Source organism: Antechinus flavipes, chromosome 3 (genome assembly GCF_016432865.1).
Source record: "Antechinus flavipes isolate AdamAnt ecotype Samford, QLD, Australia chromosome 3, AdamAnt_v2, whole genome shotgun sequence".
Classification (NCBI taxonomy): domain Eukaryota; kingdom Metazoa; phylum Chordata; class Mammalia; order Dasyuromorphia; family Dasyuridae; genus Antechinus; species Antechinus flavipes.
The window spans coordinates 422,996,090-423,014,476 of NC_067400.1; the positions used below are offsets into that span (position 1 = coordinate 422,996,090).

General features: G+C 35.5%; 1 protein-coding gene across 1 annotated transcript in view; it reads right to left on the reverse strand.

Moving 5' to 3' along the window:
- Positions 1 to 18,387, reverse strand: part of NOSTRIN (nitric oxide synthase trafficking) — an 85,713-nt gene that overhangs the window by 12,376 nt on the left and 54,950 nt on the right. The window contains exons 11-14 of the mRNA XM_051986223.1: positions 17,237 to 17,345; positions 15,853 to 15,941; positions 3,773 to 3,898; positions 1,562 to 1,679 (exon numbers count right to left, since the gene is read on the reverse strand). Of these exons, the coding sequence (XP_051842183.1) occupies positions 1,562 to 1,679; positions 3,773 to 3,898; positions 15,853 to 15,941; positions 17,237 to 17,345 (442 nt within the window). The remainder of the gene's footprint in view (positions 1 to 1,561; positions 1,680 to 3,772; positions 3,899 to 15,852; positions 15,942 to 17,236; positions 17,346 to 18,387) is intronic.

Below are 18,387 nucleotides of genomic sequence, written 5' to 3' on the forward strand. Positions count from 1 at the left end.
TCTCTTAAGGGTACTGCTAGTCTTCTAGTCACCCACGTGGCCAGAATAATTCTTTCTGACTAGAAATTCTGACTAGAGTCAGAGTAATTCTTTACTCTTTCTTCCCCTGTATTCAATCAACTTTGTCAAGCCTTATTGAATCTATCTCCATATTATCTTTCACTTCTAATATTTTCCCTCCCCATTCATATTGGTATCCTAGTTTGGGTGCTCATCTTTATCTGGATTATTGCAATAACCTCATTTGTTTCCTATCTTTTAGTCTTTCCCCCTTTATTCAATTTATCCTCTGCACTACCAGTATCATCTACCTCCATCAGATTGCCCCTCTGCTCAAAAATCTTGTGACTTCCCATTGTCTGTGATAAAATAGAAATCCAATAGTCTGTCACTTAAGTTCTTCTAAAATCTGATTCCACCCAGAATTATCTTTTATTCTTTCTCTTTATACTATAGATGGTCTAATAACTCTTTCACTAATTGGACATTCTAGTTCCCATTTTTTGCATTGGCTCTCCCGTATGCCTGGAATACATTTCTTCCTGATCTCTGCCTCTTAGAATCCTTAGTTTAGGTTCAGCATCTTCACGAAGTAATTCCTCTTTTATGCGGTTATTAATATTCTCTCGCTCTTTCAATTTTCTTTTATTTGTTTATCTTATAAGTATGCTATGTACCTCCCCATAAGGATTTAGATTCCATAATAGTGCATTTTTATTCTTCTCTTTTGTACACCAGCATTTAATGTAGTATCTGTTGAACTGACTTAAAGGAAATTTGACAGTAGCTATAATTTTACAGCAGCTATAATTTTAAGATTTTAGCATAATTTTAAAGTAGCTGTAATTTTATAGTAGGTATAATTTTAAGGTTTCATAGTATGGAATGAAATTTTTAGACATATTTCCCACATTAACTCACTGTATATTGATTAGATAATTTGTATGTTGCTTACATGATTACTGTAGAAAAGATATTCTAGTCATGCCATAGGCTTTCATGAGGAAATATCACAGGGCATGTGACTTTCATTACAGTTACATTGGATGGCAGTATTTTTTAGCCACTGCATCATGATGAGTCAGTGAATTGTGAAGATCTTAGTATATCACATTGTTCTTTGTTTCTTCCTTTATAGTCGCCAACATTTAACCAGAAGAATGGAGGAAGGATGATTGTTTTAACCATAATTTAAAGAAGGGAAAATGGCTAATCTGTTTTTTCTGTCTATCTTATCTAGAAGGAAGTGACAATTTTGGAAAAAAAGTGGCATCAAGTGTGATTGAGACAAGATAACATAGAAAACTGTTTCTAAAGCCGGGGATAATCTTGGAGAGGGTTGCAGTGACTATATTTGCAAAAGCTCCAAATACTATTTGGCAATTAGTGCTGGCAGTGAAAGTGACCACCAAGCTCCCAGAAGGATCTGCATATCAGATTGCACACAGAGTTTTTCTGTGAATATTACATTTTTTTCTGGCATTAATCCCTCTCTTTGACATAGATATATGTAGTGTTGTTGTTAGTCAGTAATCAATTTAAGGATTAGATATAAGGTTACCTAAGGATAGAGATCCTGGGTTATTCAACAGTTCACTGGAAGATGTCCTAATTGCAGCATTCTCTAATCTCTTCATCATAAAAGGACGTGATATTTTTACTGAACTATGTATCTGATCCTGTTAATAAAAAAATAAGAAATGAAAAATGACGTATTATTTATTGTCATCATAAACCTGACCATTAAATAAAAAGAACCATTTTAAAGAAATTTTTTCAATAATTTGTGTGCCATTCTTAGGATATTATTAATAATAATAATAATAGCTAGCACTTATTGGCACATTTGTGAAGTACTTAACATGTTTTCTCATTTCATGCACATATCTAATGTTTACAACAATCTTATGAAGATGGTGCTATTTTTTCATTTTACAGATGAGGAAACTGAGGCAGAGAGAAATTAAGTGATTTGTCTAGGATGACATAGCTAGTATTTGAGAACAATTAGAACTGACTCAGGTCTTCCTAATTCTAGATCCAACATTTTATCCACTGGGCTAACCTCATTTGAAAATACTATATTACTGAATGCTAGCATGTAATTTTTTTTCTGAAATTATAATTTCAGAATTTCCACAATTTCACCATTTTACAACCAGTGTTCATAAGTCTGATCTCCATAAGAAACCTACAAAATCTTAATATATTTAATAGAAATTCAGTCTTAAATGGCTTTAGTAAGTCTAAAGTGTGAATATGACCAAACGATTGAGAATAATATATACATGGTGACAGCACAAAAAGGAAAATGACAACTTTGGGATAAGGGATCATAACATTGTCACAGTGCTCTTTTCTGATATATACTAGAAAGAGAAATATTCAGGTGGTCCAGTAGGTAAATGTGATTTAGAATTAAAAAATCATTTATACTCAGGAAGTTGTGGTTGTTTATTGTTGTTGTTGTGGTTGCTGCTGTTGTTGAGTTGTATTTAACTGTTCGTGGACCATATCAAGCCATTGAGACATCTAGTTGCATCTCTTTCTCTTCAGCATGTCAGGAAGACCTGAATTCAAATCTGGTCTCAGATAGTCAGTGGCTGTATGATCTAGGACAAGTCATTTACACTAGAGATTAAAAAGTGGGGATTATAATAGCACCCACCTCTCAGAGTTGTCACTGAGGATGAAATGTGATAATATTTGTATTTTGCAAACATTGAAGTGCTATATAAGTGCTAGCTATTGTTATTAAGAAAATATTAAGAGATAACCACCCCGTCTATAATCATAGGCTTTTTGTTTTGGACTAAGCACTGAAGTAAGAAAAGTAATTTTTTACATCATATACACGCATGTAATACATTATTTTTGTTTGCCCTTCATCTTAGAAGAGGACCAACAACATTATGATGTCTTTAAGTGAGTCAGAGTTGCACAAATTCATCTGCCTCACTCTCTCTTCCAGAGTCATCAAAATCCAGGGGCAAGATAAAAGTCAAGAGAATAGGCAATGGCCCAAGTTATAGTGTATAACCTAGGTGTCTTTATCTTTCAAACTCTAACACTAATTATGTCACTATGAGTACTTGAGCTTCAGTTTTCTTATCTGTAAAACAGGCTCTTGTTATCTGCAACATCTACTTTGAATATGATAATGTATTTAAGTGTTTTATAAATTTTAAATGTGATCAAAATATTAGTTATTATTATTAAAATGAATATATTATTTTATCTGATTGTGAAAGTAGGTTCAGTAGGATTGTTACTTAGCAATAGTTTGTTGGTAGTAGTTCCCATTACTTCTTAAAAGGAATAAAGCTGTAGTAAAAAAAAAAAAAAAAAAAAAAAAAAAACCTATATCATTTGTACTTTTTGCATTGAGGACATATGATTCATGTCCTCCAGTCCATCCCATCCTTTTTTATACTTTTAATCAGAAAAGTTTAACTGCATAATAGAAAATAAATAACAACTGGGTTGTTTTTGTGAAAACTGAAGTTAATTGATTACTCTTTGTATTCAGTAATACAAAGTTTGTTTCCATTCCCAAATGCTAATATATCATGACCATGATCTTTCAGGGTCCATGATTCCAGATCCTATCCTAGGATTCCATAAACCATAGTGCCTCAATTCCTCTTTTTCTAAAAATGAGGCGTTGTTTATAAATTTACATTGAATTAGTAATCCAGCAGTTCCATTGCTTGACCATTACTTTCACAAGCTCCTAGGGACTCAATGTTCATTCTAGATATAGGGGCCTTACCTTTTCTTTCCACTTAGAGATACAAGAACTGCACGGATGTGTTGGTTTAGGTTTCTGCTCCAAGTCAGCCAATACTGATGACAATTTGAAGAAGTTGGCCTGCAGAAGATCTAGTTTCAGGCTTGTCTGCAGAAACATCATTTAATTACGAGAGTACTATTGATGAGATGATAAGATTGAAAGAGGAATAGAGATGCTTTCAAAAGTCAAGGAGATTTTTAGAAAAGAGTACATTCGATTCATTTTTAATAGTACATTTTAATTCATTTTTAATATTTTTACTAAAAGTTCTCCCTGCTCATAGCACTACTGTACCTACTATTGTTTAGATTCTTAAGGACTTTAAATGGAAAAGTGGATAGAGCTCCAGGTCTGGTGTCAGGAAGACCTGAGTTCAAATACAGCCTTAGACACTTACTAGTTAAGTGAACTTGATCAAGTCACTAGATTTCTGTTTGCCTTAATTTTCACATATATAAAATGAAGATAATAACAGCACCTATTTGTTGTGAGGAACAAATAAGATAAATTTATTATGCACTCAGCACACAGTCCATGCCTGGAATACTTGCCTGGCACATAGTAGGTACCATGTAAATGTAAGCTACTGTTTTTATTAAAGCCAGTCTTAAAGTGTAAAAGGTTTCAGTTTCATAATCTTCTTAGGAACTTGGGAAGTTTCAAGGGGAGCAAAAGAATTCCTCATTTCTTATTTTTTAATGATCATTCTCATAAAGAACGAGCACCATTATGTATTATAGATAATCAATAAATATTCTTTGAGGATTTAATAGACAATTTTCAGATGATGAAATCAAAACCATCTATAGTTACATAAAAATGTTCCAAATTAGTATTGATTAGAGCAATGCTAATTAAGACAACTCTGAAGTATTTACCTCATACCTCTCTGGCTAAAATGACAGGAAAAGATAATGATAATTGTTAGAGGGGAAATGGGAAAACCGGGATACTAATACATTGTTGGTGGAGTTGTGAATTGATACAACCATTCTGGAGAACAGTCTGGAACTGTATGCACCCTTTGATCCAGCATTGTCTCTACTAGGCCTGTATCCCAAAAAGACCATAAAAAAGGAAAAGGATCACATGTGCAAAAAATGTTTGTAGCAGCCCTTTCTGTAGTGGCAAAGAACTAGAAATTAAGTAGATGCCCTTAGGGAATAGCTGAATAAGTTATGGCATATGAATACAATGAAATATTATTGTTCTGTAAGAAATGACGAGCAGACTGATTTTAGAAAGGCCTGGAAAGACCTATGTGAACTGATGCTGAGTGAAGTGAGCAGAATCAAGAGAACACTGTACAGAGTATTAACAAGATTACGTGATGAACAACTGTGATGGATTTGTTTCTTTTTAACAATGAGGTGATTCAAGTCAATTCCAATAGACTTGTGATGGAGAGAGTCATTCACATCTAGTTAGAGAACTATGGAAAACTGAATGGATCAAAGCACAGTATTTTTACCTTTGTTGTTGTTGTTTTTTTTCCTCTCATGTTTTTTTCCCTTTTGATATGATTTTTCTTATGCAACATGATGAATATGAAAATATGTGTAGAATAATTGCACATGTTTAAACTATATCAGATCATTTGCTGTCTTGAGGAGGGGGGAGGAAGAAGGTGAGAGAGAAAAATTTGAAACAAGGTTTTGCAACCTTAATAGTTAACAATCTTTGCATGAATTTGAAAAAATAACATACTACAAAAATTTAAAAATAAATTAATATTCTTTGAATTGATTGACCAAATTAAACCAGACAAACAGGGTTAGGTAATTTGCCTAATATCAATACAGCTAGTAAGTCTACAGGATCACAAAGGGTCAGACGCAGCTGAATAACAGCAATAACAAATGACCTGTCTACTTTTGCAGTATATGAAACACTTAGTAACAAATATTTATGCTTCAATTTATGGTGGGTAAGATGCAGAGGTTGTTTTGGTTTTGTTTTATTTCCCAAAGAACATTAGGTTTGTGGACAAGTGAATTGAAATTATCCTAACCCTTCAATAGCACTCCCATTGAGAAATACTCAAGCTCTGCAAAATAGATTAAAGGCAGAAGCCATAATATCTAAGAGATCCCATCATAGAATAATGGAAAATGCTTTTATTTAGGCTCACAAACAATAAAAACTTGCAGCTACAGCAGCAGGGCCTTTTAAGCTTATTAGATGTCATTAGGTATTGTGCAAAGCAAGCAAAATGGGTCAAGAGAAGATGGACTCATCTGCAACACTGCTAAAATCTTTCCTCTTTCCATGAAGCTTTCCCAGAATAACCCCACCAAGCTCTAATCACTGGGAACACTGGTCCTTCCATAGCACTAACATATCACTGGCTTCAGCTAGTTTCCATTTTGTTATCTCTTCATAAATGATTCATGTAGAAGAAATTGCATTTAGAATGGCTAGAAAACTAGGGAGACCTGGGTTCAAGTGCTACTTCAGATGCTTACTTGGCCGTGTATCTCTGGACATGTCATTTAAATGTCTCAGTCAACACTCTAAGAATCTTAGTTGCAGAAGAGTTGCCAGTCTGTTGATGGAAGGAGTTTTCTCACCTGACAGCTCCTACCCTAGTGAAATCCCAAGATCAGGTCAAGGATGAACCATATATTTATGAGGAACTATATGGGGCCATCTGGACTTTTCTATCATGCTCAAATCATGTCACACAGGTGCCTGGATAGCCTTTTTCTAAGGGCATCTGCCCCTTAAACAAATACAAAGTCACAAAATATTGATAAATGATAAATGTTAGAGGGGATGTAGGAAAACTGGGACACTAATGTATTGTTGGTGGGGTTGTGATTGATCCAACCATTCTGGAGAGCAATTTGGAACTGAGCCCAAAGGGTTATAAAACTGTGCACATCCTTTGATCCACCAGAGTCTCTACTGAGTCTGTATCCCAAAGAGATCATAAAAAAGGGAAAAGGATCCACATGTACAAACATGTTTGTAGCAGCCTTTTTGTAGTGGCAAGGAATTGGAAATTGTGTAGATGCCCTTCAGTTAGGGAATAGCTGAATAAGTTATAGTTTGTGAATATAATGAAATATTATTGTTCTGTAAGAAATGATGAACATTTACAATCAAAGCTAGCTGATCAGATACAACATTTATTAAGCACCTAGTGTTTGTAGGACACTCTGCTAAGCATAGGTTAGATAGTAATTCATATTACTTAGTACTCTAAGGTTTAAAGAGTGTTTGCCTTACAACAATCTTGTGAAGTGAGAGCAGGAATAATTACTCCCATTTTACAGATGAAGGAGCTAAGACTCTTAGAGATTAAATGGCTTTCCTAGAGGCACATAGTTTATAAATAGTTTTCTTAGAGGCACATAGTTTATAAATAGTTTTCCTAGGGGCACATAGCTAATTAAATAAGTTTAGAGCTCCTGACTCAAGAAACTTAAAATTTAGTAAGGGAATATGACACAGATTCTATTGTAAAATGCTATATTGAATGAATATAGTGCTTAAAGAGTATAAGACCGGGGCAGCTAGATGGCACAGTAGGTAGGGCACCAGTCCTGAAGTCAGGAGGACCTGAGTTCACTTAGCACTTAATAGCTGTGTGATCCCAGGTAAGTCACTTAACCCCAATTGCCTCACCACATAAAAAGAAAGAAAAGAATTATGTAATAAAATGCTGTGTGTGTGTGTGTGTGTGTGTGTGTGTGTGTGTGTGTGTGTGTGTAGGTCGCGGGAGCAAGGCTGTTGAAGCAGGAGATAACCAAAGGTCTGCAGGAGGTAGCATTTGAGTTGGGTGGGTAGGAGGAGAAATAGAAATTCAGCAGCTGGAAAGAGCAAGGGAGAGTATTTCCGGTATTGAGGAAAAGCATCACAAAGACAGACAGGCTCGAGAATATAAAGCACATTCTGGGCACTGGGGTTAGCCAGCTTGCTTAAGGTACAGATGCATGGAGTGGGGGATGTTGGATGATGTAGAAAGGAAGGGTGATATCAACTGGTGGAAAGCTTTGAATGTGAGGCACAGAAATCTGAATTTGATCTGGCAGGCCAGAAAGAGCCCATTAAGCCTGGAGCACAGCAGTGGTCTTGACAAGCTTAGAAATCTTCATTCAGTAACAGAGTAGACTATGAACAACAGGAAAAAGAAAAGGGAGGGAATGTGTCTTGTTAGGAAAGGTATGCAATATACCACAGGTAACTGGCAAAGGCTTGTTGTAGGGAAGTGGGAGTGGGAATGGATGTGAGAGATGTGGCAGAAATCAAAATGGCAGAACTGGTTGAATATAAGAAATGTCGAGAAATTTGGCATCCAGAATAATGTTAAGGTAACAAATGAGAGAAACAAGGAATGGTGAAATCACTGAAAAAAAAAAAATGAACAGAAGGAAGGGTAGGTCATGGGGAAATAAAAATGATCTCTGTCTTGAACATGTGGAATTAGTAGGCTGGGTGTGGGTATGAGAAATTCAAGTGTTGATGTTCTGAAGGTAGATGAAGATGAAAATACAGATCTTAAAGTCATAATAATAGTTAATATTTATATAGAATTTAAAATTGCAGAGCACTTGGTGATCTGGCCCTCTATCCACTGTACCATCTAGCAAAAATAATGGTCCAGGAAAATTATGGAGAATCAGTGAATGAAACAGAGAAGTGGTTGGAGAGTCTCAAGTTGAGTGATTAATTAGGTAACATATGAGAGAGGCAGCTAGTTGAGTACAGTAGATAAGAGTGCTGGACCTCCAGTCAGGATGATCTGAATTCAAATTTGACTTTACACACTTTCCATCTGAGTGACCCTGTGTGACTTGTGCCTCAGTTTTACCTTCTATAAAATAGGAGTAATAATAATACCTATTTCCTAATATTCTTATGAGGTTAAAATGTGATAATATTTCTAATCCCTCTCCAAAATTTAAAGCATTTTGCAAATCTTAAAACTCTATGAATATGTGAATGATGATGACGGATAGTTAGTAAAATCTGAGGCTAGAGGGAAGTAAAAACTTAAAAAAAATTCAATTTAATGATCATTGGTGACAGAGCAATAATCTCATTGAGTGGTGGGGACCCAATTTACAGGATTGGTGAGAGGGTCATGAAGAAGTGGAGGCATTAATATGAATTTTTTTTCTTTTTTTTCCAAGTGTATTTTAAAGAAACAAAATAAGAAAAAGAAAAACAGAAAAGGAATGCAAAAACAAAATGAAACAAAACAAAAAAGAACATTGTCATATGCCCAATAGAATATCAGAGAGGATACCTGTCTACATCCTTCTCCCTTTATTTCTTTATAGATTTTGGAGGGTGTTATACCTTTCACAGTATATATATATATATATATATATATATATATAGTGTTGTCTGTTTAACCCATTTACGATGTGAGTAGGTTTTCAGACCTACGAGCCCTCTCCCTCCCTAATGCCTCTGTGTCTATTCTTTCTTTGTATCTCATTTGTGTGACACAATTACTATTTTTACCTTAACTCTGCTCCAATATTTCTTTTGAGCTGTCAAATTGTTGATGTAAATCTTAAACATATGTTGTACATTTTCCATATAAAAAAACAAAACAAAACAATTTATCCATGTTGAGGTCCTTGAAATTGAATTTTTTTTTTTTTTTTTTTTGCTTAGGCAATTGGCTTAAGTGATTTGTGCAGGGTCACACATTTAGGAAGTATTGTGTCTGATGCCAAATTTGAACTCAGGTCTTCCTGACTTCAGGGCCAGTGCTCTATTTACTGCATCACTTAACCGTCCCCCTTGAAACTGATTTTTGCTATTGGCTCTTATATGTTAAATTTTCTGTTAAGTTTGGATTTGGTTGATAAAAAAGTCCTGAAAATCTGCAAGTTTGTTAAATGTCCATCTTTCTCATTTAATATTATAGATAATTTTGCTGGATATGATATTTTTGACTGCAGGCCAAACTGATTGTCAATGAATATGATTCCAGGACCTCTGGTCTCTTATTGTGGCTACTAATAAATCCTACACAATTCTAATTGTAGCTCCAGCATATTTGAATTTTTTTTCTTTTTTCTTGCAAAATGTTCTCTTTGATCTGGGAGTTTTGAATTTGGAAATAATGTTCCTATATGTTTTCCACAAAGTATCTCATTGAAGTGATGATCAGTGGATTTTTTTCTTTTTCTACTTTCCCCTCATATTCCATTACCTTCTTGCATTATTGTGTCAAGGTCATTTTTTTTTGGTCACAACTTTCAAGCAGTCCAATTAATCTTATATTTTCTCTTCTTGATCTGTTCTCTAGATATGTCATCTTCTTATAAGATGTTTTATATTTTATTCTGCTTTCTCATTCTTTAAAATCTGTTTTATTAGTTCTTGGTCTCTCATAGCTTCACTGGCTTCTCCTTGACCAATTCTAATTTTCAAAGAGTTATTTTTATCTTTGAGACTCTATATCTCCTTTTCTAGTTGGTTAATTTTTTTTTCATAATTTTCTTCCCTTTCTTGGATGGTTTTTAATTTTAGTTTTTCTCAATGTCTCTCATTTGATTTTTAAATTATTTTTGGAATTTTTCTTTAAATTCTCTCTGGGCTGGGAGCCATTTCATGTTATTCTTTGGAGTAGGAGCTTTTTAAAAATTTCAGTGTCCTCCTTTGAAGTGTCTTCTCTGTTTTCATAGTATGTTTCTATGGTGGGGTTCTTCTTTGCTGGTTCATTTTTTTTTTTTAAAATAAGAGATATTCAGGTAAGCTCCTCTAATCCTGGGATGGGGAGAATGGTGTCTCCAGCTTCACTTCAGCTTTCCACTTGACCAAGAGCTCCATCCTCCAGCAAGTGCCACAGCCAGCAGTGCCCCTACTCCACTGCCTCTGCATTTACGGGTGTGCTGGTTCCTTTTAGATATTCCATCTTGTCTCAGCCCACATACTTGACATTCCTAACCAGTGGAGGTTCCCTCAGTCTTCCCGGACTCAGACCCAGATTTCACAAGCAGTATGAGAGGTGAAAATTTCTGTGGTTCCTGATGAGGCTCCACTATATCCAGCCAAACTGAGTTGATCCTTACTTGGTGTTTCTGCAGATCTAATCCAGAGGTATTTGAACTTCACAAGAATTAATCCTGGCTCAGGACTTTCTTTACATCTTCTATGATTGTATCCAGAGGGCCCTAGTTCTTTCCCACACCTTGATTTTTCATAAGTCTATATTCATCTTGAGGCACAGATTTGTTCTATTTGTGGAGGAAATTGGAAAGATTTGAAATTTACCAACCTACTCTGCCATTTTCCCAGAATCTTCCTCCTGAAAACTTGTTTAAAATAGTTTAACAATGGTAGGCAGTTAAATGGTGCAGTGAATAGAGCACTGGCCCTGGAGTCAGGAGGACCAGAGTTCAAATATAGCTCAGATACTTAATACTTGCTAGCAATATGATCCTGAACAAGAGGCAGAAATAAATAGGGTTAAAGGAGAATGTATAAAACAGTAGCTCTGGCTTGTGGCAAAAATATTTCTTTTTCTGTGATCAGAAGGAAGGATGAGAAAGAGGATCTATTGTTTTCCTGAAATATTCATAGAGAACATCACAAAGAATCTCTCCATCCCTGTCAAACCTAATGGCCACTTTTAGTGATTCATTTGGGCACAAATCATATAGCAAGAAGGAGCCTAGAAGCATTGCTAAATATTATGAAGTCTTAAGTCATGAAACTGAAGAACTTAGGAACATAACTGATGTTTTCATCACTGGTGCCAATTGAATGCAAGGATTTCTAATGAGAAAAGTAGATTTATGAAGGGGAGTACTTGGTTTGGAAGGAGCGCTGAATGAGACTTGGAATTCTGGACTGCAGCTAAAAAATACAAGAATAATGAACTCTTATCTAGAGAATGTTGTAAACCTAAGAAAGCCTGAGAAGATGAATTTGCCTAAAGTCTTGCAAATGTAATCAAAGGGCCTCTAAACTAATAAAGGAGGATAGAGGATAAAAATACTTATGGCTATCCATTAAGTAAGAAAGTAGTTACGGTGTAGGGAAACTAGCAATCAAAGGTCCTGAAATTTCTGAGAGAAAAAAAAATTCAATAAAGAAGCCAGCAATTAAACCCATGACCTCAACTCTCATTGGGACAAACCAAGAAATTCTTAGTTGCTTTGAATTTCACAGAGAGACAGAGAGTGAGAAAAACAGAGACAAAGAAAACAAGGAAATAGAGGCTAAGAGACAGGATGGAAGGGGTAGGGGTAGAGAGACAAAGACAGAGAGATAGGAGGAGAAGGAGGAGGAGGAGGAGGAGGAGGAGGAGGAGGAGGAGGAGAAGGAGAAGGAGGAGAAGGAGGAGGAGGAGGAGAAGGAAGAAGAAGAAGAGGAGGAGGAGGAGGAGGTGAAGGAGGAGGAGGAGGAGGAGGAGGAGGTAAAGAAAGAGGAGGAGGAAGTGAAGGAGAAGAAGGAGGAGAGGAAGAGGTAGAAGAGGAGAAGGAGGAGGAGGAGGAGGAGAAGGAGGAGGAGGAGAAGGAGGAGGAGGAGGAGGAGGAGAAGAAGAAGAAGAAGAAGAAGAAGAAGAAGAAGAAGAAGAAGAAGAAGAAGAAGAAGAAGAAGAAGAAGAAGAAGAAGAAGAAGAAGAAGAAGAAGAAGAAGAAGAAAGAGGAGGAGGAGGAGAGAAAGAGAGAGAGAGGGAGAGAGAGAGATGTTGTTGAGGAGAAAATAATGGAAACCTTGGGAAGAATGTGCACTCAATCTGAAGAAGTTGTAATGCAATAGGAAAAGAAAACCAGTTATAATCTGACATATGATTATGTTTGGTAGAGCATTTTTAAAGAGATCATAGAAAGGATAGGCAGGATCTCATGATCTAAAATTCTACAAGAGAGTCTGTGTAAGAGGTAAAGATAACACTCAAGAATGAAATTTTGATGACATAAAGAAAACCAGTTCTGATGAGAAAGAGAAAAGGAAGTTGTCTAAAGAGAACAATGTTGATACACAAAAACCTCACTGACCAACTTAGATTTTAAAAACAAATGTGTAGTAGTTGGGAGCAAGGGAGAGTAATGCAGAATAATAATGTTGTTCAATAATATATGATTCTTCAAGTCTCCATTTGGGGTTTTCTTGGCAGAGATACTGGAATAGTTTGCTATTTTCTTTTCCAGCTCATTTGAAAGAGGAGGAAACTGAGACAAACAGGGTTAAGTGACATACTTAGTCATACAGCTAGTAAGCATCTGAGGCCAGAGTTGAACTCGGGAAGATCAGTCTTCAGCCCAGCACTGTGCCACTAGCTGTCCTAAGTAGTTAATTAGTTTGCACTAAAATTTTCTTTATTATTAGTACTTCCAGACAGCTTAGGGGTAGTAGATAGAGACCAGCCTCAAAACCACATAGTTCAAACTCATCTCTGACACATAACATCTATCTTACAAATTTGTAATATGAAGGGGAAGAAAACCAAGTCTCATCTGACCTATGCTTTATGTTTTGCTAGAGCAAATTTCAAAAAGGTCACAGAAAGGTGTTCTATCTACTGCACCAGCTACTTTCCCTGGATTTTAGCAAATAATTTGACAAAATTTCTCATGCCATTCTTGAAGACAAAGTGGAGAGATGTGGGCTAAATAATAGTACAATTAGGACAAAGGACACTTTGAACTTTGATTAATGAACAGAACCAAAGAGTTATTGATGATTTGATGTCAACTTGGAAGGAACTTTAGAGAAGAATACTTTATGGATTGATGCTTTGCCCTATATCAGTTAACACTTGTATCAATTACTTGGATAAAGATAGAAATTGCATGCTTATGCTAACTGTTGCATGAGAGACTAAGGATCCAAAAGGACCTCAACGGATTAGAATGCTGGGCCAAATCCAAAAAGTGGCATTTATTATGGATATATATGTGAAACCTACTTAGAGTCAAAAAGTCAACATCATTAGTATAATATGGGGCAGGAATGTCTACACAGTAGGTTAATTTTTTTGTTTGTTTGTTTTGTTTTTTTTTTTTAAATAGGCATGATGATTTTATAGAACTCCAAGTTCAATATAAGTCAACAGTGTAGTTTGACATCTAATGTGGTTTTTAATAGCATTAAAAAGCATGATGTCCAAAACAAAATCTGGAATATTGTGTTCCATTCTAAATACTACATTTTAGCAAAAACACGATCAACTTCAAAACAATTCCAAAAGGACTCATGATAGAGTGTGCTATCCACATTCAAAGAAAGAACTGATTGACTCTGAATAGAGTTCAAAATATATAATTTTCACTTTTTAAATTTTGCGTGTGCTGTTTCTTCTTTCTCAACTAATACAGAAATGTGTTTTACATAATTACTCATATATAACCTATATGAAATTGCTTACCATTTTAGGAAGAGGGAAGGGGAAGATGGAAGAGAGAAAAATTTGGAACTTATTTATAAAAATGAATTTTAAAAATTATCTTTACATATAATTGGTAACAATAAAATTTTATTTAAATATTGATAAGCCAGAAAACATTCAGATAAGTATGACATGCCTTAAAAATATGCCAAAATTGAAAAACAGTTGAAAAAACTGTGGATATTTATCTTGGAGAGGAGAAAAATTAGAAGAGACATGATCATTGTCTCAACATTTGAAAGGCTATCATCTGGAACAGTCATGAGCATAAAGATGGTAATTATATCCATGGGAGTGAATTATGTCCTGCCACTGTGCTTTGATGACTCTGGAGGAGAGCGGTAAGGCTGAAGACTTTATGTAGCACTGCCTCATCTAAATATAGTAAGTCACATACAAGTCAAGACATCACCTATGATGTCCTCTTTGGGAACAAAGGATGAGCAACAATTTGAAGGAGAGAATACGTATTCCATTTGGTTTCAGGTGGCAGCTATGTGGTGCAACAAGTAGAGTGCTGGGCCAAGTCTGGAAATGCCTCATTTGGGCAACTTAATCCTTGTTGCCCCTGTTTCCTCATCTATAACATAAGCTGGAGAAAGAAATGGCAAATCTTGCCAGTCTCTTTGCCAAGAAAACCTCAAATGAGGCTACAAAAAATCAAGCAATAGAGTCCAGTGTTTGTTTGGACACCAAAACTTGGTTTGAGAAGGTAGATCTAGAACCATTGCATTCAAAGAGGCAGATTTAAGGTCATTGTAAGGAAATACCTTCTAAAAATTGGGCATATAGGAAAGTAGAATAGTTTGCTTTGGGAAAGTAATGGCAATGCCGAAGAAACTGAGCAAGACAGAGATGAGAGACCAATTCAACAGTGTATTAAATGGAGAGAGATACTGGGACCAATGGATCCATGGTTGGTCCCAAGGCTGGACGAGACTATATCATCTCAAAGAGTCCAGCCTTAAATATTAGGTAGCAAGCTTTTTTATAGGATAACAAGAACAACGACACAATGGGGGAGGCAGCTGGGTGGGGATAACCCAATGGGGGGGGGAGGCCCCTAGGATGACACAATGGAGGGAGGTACTGGAGAGGTTATTGATATTCTAATGACATCTAAAATGGATAAACCTTTGTCCTGTCAATCATTAAGAAGGAATGTCTATAACCTAAAGATATAAAACCTTTATCTCATCAACCATTTAAGAAGGAATGATTATAGCCTGGGGTTTTGGGGCAGAGCGACTGAGGTAGACCTTTATCTCATCAAACATTAAGAGGGAAAGGTTATAACCTGAGGCAGAATAACTAAATAGGACAATTGGAGAAATTGGGTCACGACATTAAAAGGGAACTTTGGCACAACAGTAATGGGTTATCATTAGTGGGGAATGGCACTTTAAATGGTTTGAAACAGTCACTATGGAGAGCAAGATCTTTCAATAAGAGTGAAGTAGAATAATGCTTGAATGGTAGCAAGGCTCAGGTGAGCTTGTGTATGTAGCATGAATTTGTAGCCCATAAGTGTTCTCTCTGTCAACAGAAAGAAAAGGTGGATATAGTTTCCTTCCAATAACTCTAAATCTGCCTGTTTGGATGCAGTGGTTCTAGTTCTGACTTAATAGAACAGATATTCCAGAAATAGAATTTTAATCATTAAAGTTCAAAGAGCTTGCACTCTGCAAATATTTACCTCATCCATTAGCACTTCAGTTTCTTTTTTAGTCTTTGCATCAGAGAAAGAGGGATTTGCTGTATACACACTGATCATTCGTTCCAGACCTGAAAGGATATATCCATGTATAGCATCAGTGTACGTACTGTGGAACTCTGCTCCTAATACATAGAGTCAACTGGTACTTGGGATAATGTAATAACAATTGGAGCTTAAAAAAAAAAATCTTAACTGCAGTTACTCTTTTTAAACTATTTTTGTTTGTTTTGGGTTGGGAAGTTGGATTTATGATCTCATTAGCATAGAAAACACCAAGTATAGAACTCTCTCTCCCACTCATCCATAATTTATAGCTTGAGAGTACTGTATAGGCAGCTAGGAGCTATGTGATCCCCAGAATCACACGATATCAGACAAGGGCTCAAACCCAGGTTTTCCTGATTCCATGGCCAGTCCAATGTATACTCTGCCATACTGCCTTCTCTTTTACACATTTATGATCCATTGACTTATTTTGACCTTAGCCAAGAAAGTTTGAGCAGTTCTAAATATCTGATCAGTCATGTGAATTATTTAAAATGCTCACTTATTTGTGTTGTTATTTTGAACAAAGATTTTTATTTTGTTGTTACTGTCTTAAGACTGATATGGTATGATTGATTCCTAAACAGCTCTCCTGGGCTTGGATATACAAACTATTCAATCTTCTTAAATCACAAACTACTCAACATTTCCTGAATCAAAATAAGTCATTAACTTCCCCTAAGCCTCAGCTTCTTTTCTTTTTAGGTCCCTTCCAATTGCAACTTCTCAGGTTCTATAATGCTAAATGTTGACCTAGGAGCCAAAACAAGACAAATGCTAATAGAATTACTGAATAACAAGCAATATCCTCTCTACAAACAGTAATTTCTATCCAGTACCATCATACAACTTATTTTTTTAAGGTAGAGGATTTTATTTGGTTGATTTCTACAGTCCCTAAGGTTCTATTTGAAAAAATGTTACCTTGTGTAACTACTTTAGACCCAGTTAGCCACAAATGTTACTCATTTCCCACCTGATTTTAGAACTTTCTAAAAAGAGTTTCCTTTTAAACTAGCAGTAGAGTTATATAGTGAAGATTGCCTTGTGATGTCATTGATCCACTTCAAAAACAAAGGATGAACAATAAACAATAACAAGGATATGTAGAGTATACAACTGGCAGACAAGGTCACCTTCAGTTTTTGCTCTCTTCTTTCTTTTTAAAAAATTATTTTCTAATCTTACAAAGTTTTTCATAGATGATCTTCAATGGGATAATTTTTCTTAGTTCAAATTCAAATTAAAACAAAATGATAATCTCATTTCTCAGTGCAGTATTTTTCCCACTGGGTCACTTCAAGTGATAATTACAAACCTTCCTTGTTTCTTGAGGCTTTTTCAATATCCTCTTGCAGTCTTGACAATTTCGATTTTATTGAAGACTTTCGTCTCTCTTTATTCATTCCATTTTTGAGATCTTCTTCCTGTAGAGAAATATTAAATGTATGTACAAAAAATACTGAATGTATTACAATACTGATGGGAAAGGAGAATTCCTTTTTTATTCTGTTGCATTATTCTTGTATTGAATATGTTTAGTTTGACTTTTACAAAAAATAAAAAGTGAATAAATAAAAGATGATCTTTGGCTTTACTCCACAGTGGTATACCTGTTGTATCCAGCTCTTTCCTTATTCATATTTTGCATCTTGTAGCTAAGCATGTTCTCTTTTTAGGAATGGGTCTCACTCTCCTTAAGGCAGTATAGAATAGATATATCATTCTACTGGTAGAGGCTAAAACACCTGTTAACCTTAACCTTAACCCCTGTTAAGGTGGCTCATTCAGAACCAAAGTGAACAAACAGAGAATCTTTACAATGAAGCCTTTCCCTTTCAGCAGGGCTCCTGTAGGCAATGGACTTTATGTTAAAATTTATGCAGCAATCAGGGACACACAATCATATCTCTTTCACTTTCTAAAGATCTCTCTCATCAACACCAATTTGAGGCAGGCCATATTTACAATCTCATGTGCTCTTCAAGTCTGCTAAAATCTCACCTTCTGCAAGATAACTTTCTTGTCATATTCTGCCATCTTCACTGCTATTGACTCCTTTCTGAGATTACCTCACATTTATCTCACATATCATATATATATATACATATATATATATATGTATGTATATATATATATATGTTTGCATGTTGGCTTTCCTTTTATAAGGGGAACTTCTTGAGGGCAGGAACTATTTTTGGTTTTCTTTATTTCTCCAGAATTTAGCACATGTCTACATGGCACATTTTTGTTGTTCAGTAGTTTTCAATTGTGTGACACCATTATGATTTTGATTTTTTTTTTGTCAGAGATTCTAGTTTGCCATTTCCTTCTCTAACTCATTTTATAGTAGAAGAACCTATAGTAAACAGCATTAAATGACTTGCTTAGGGTCACACAGCTAGTAAGTGTTTGAGACCAGCTTTGAACTCACTTACTTGAGTCTTCCTGACTCCAGCCCTCACCCTC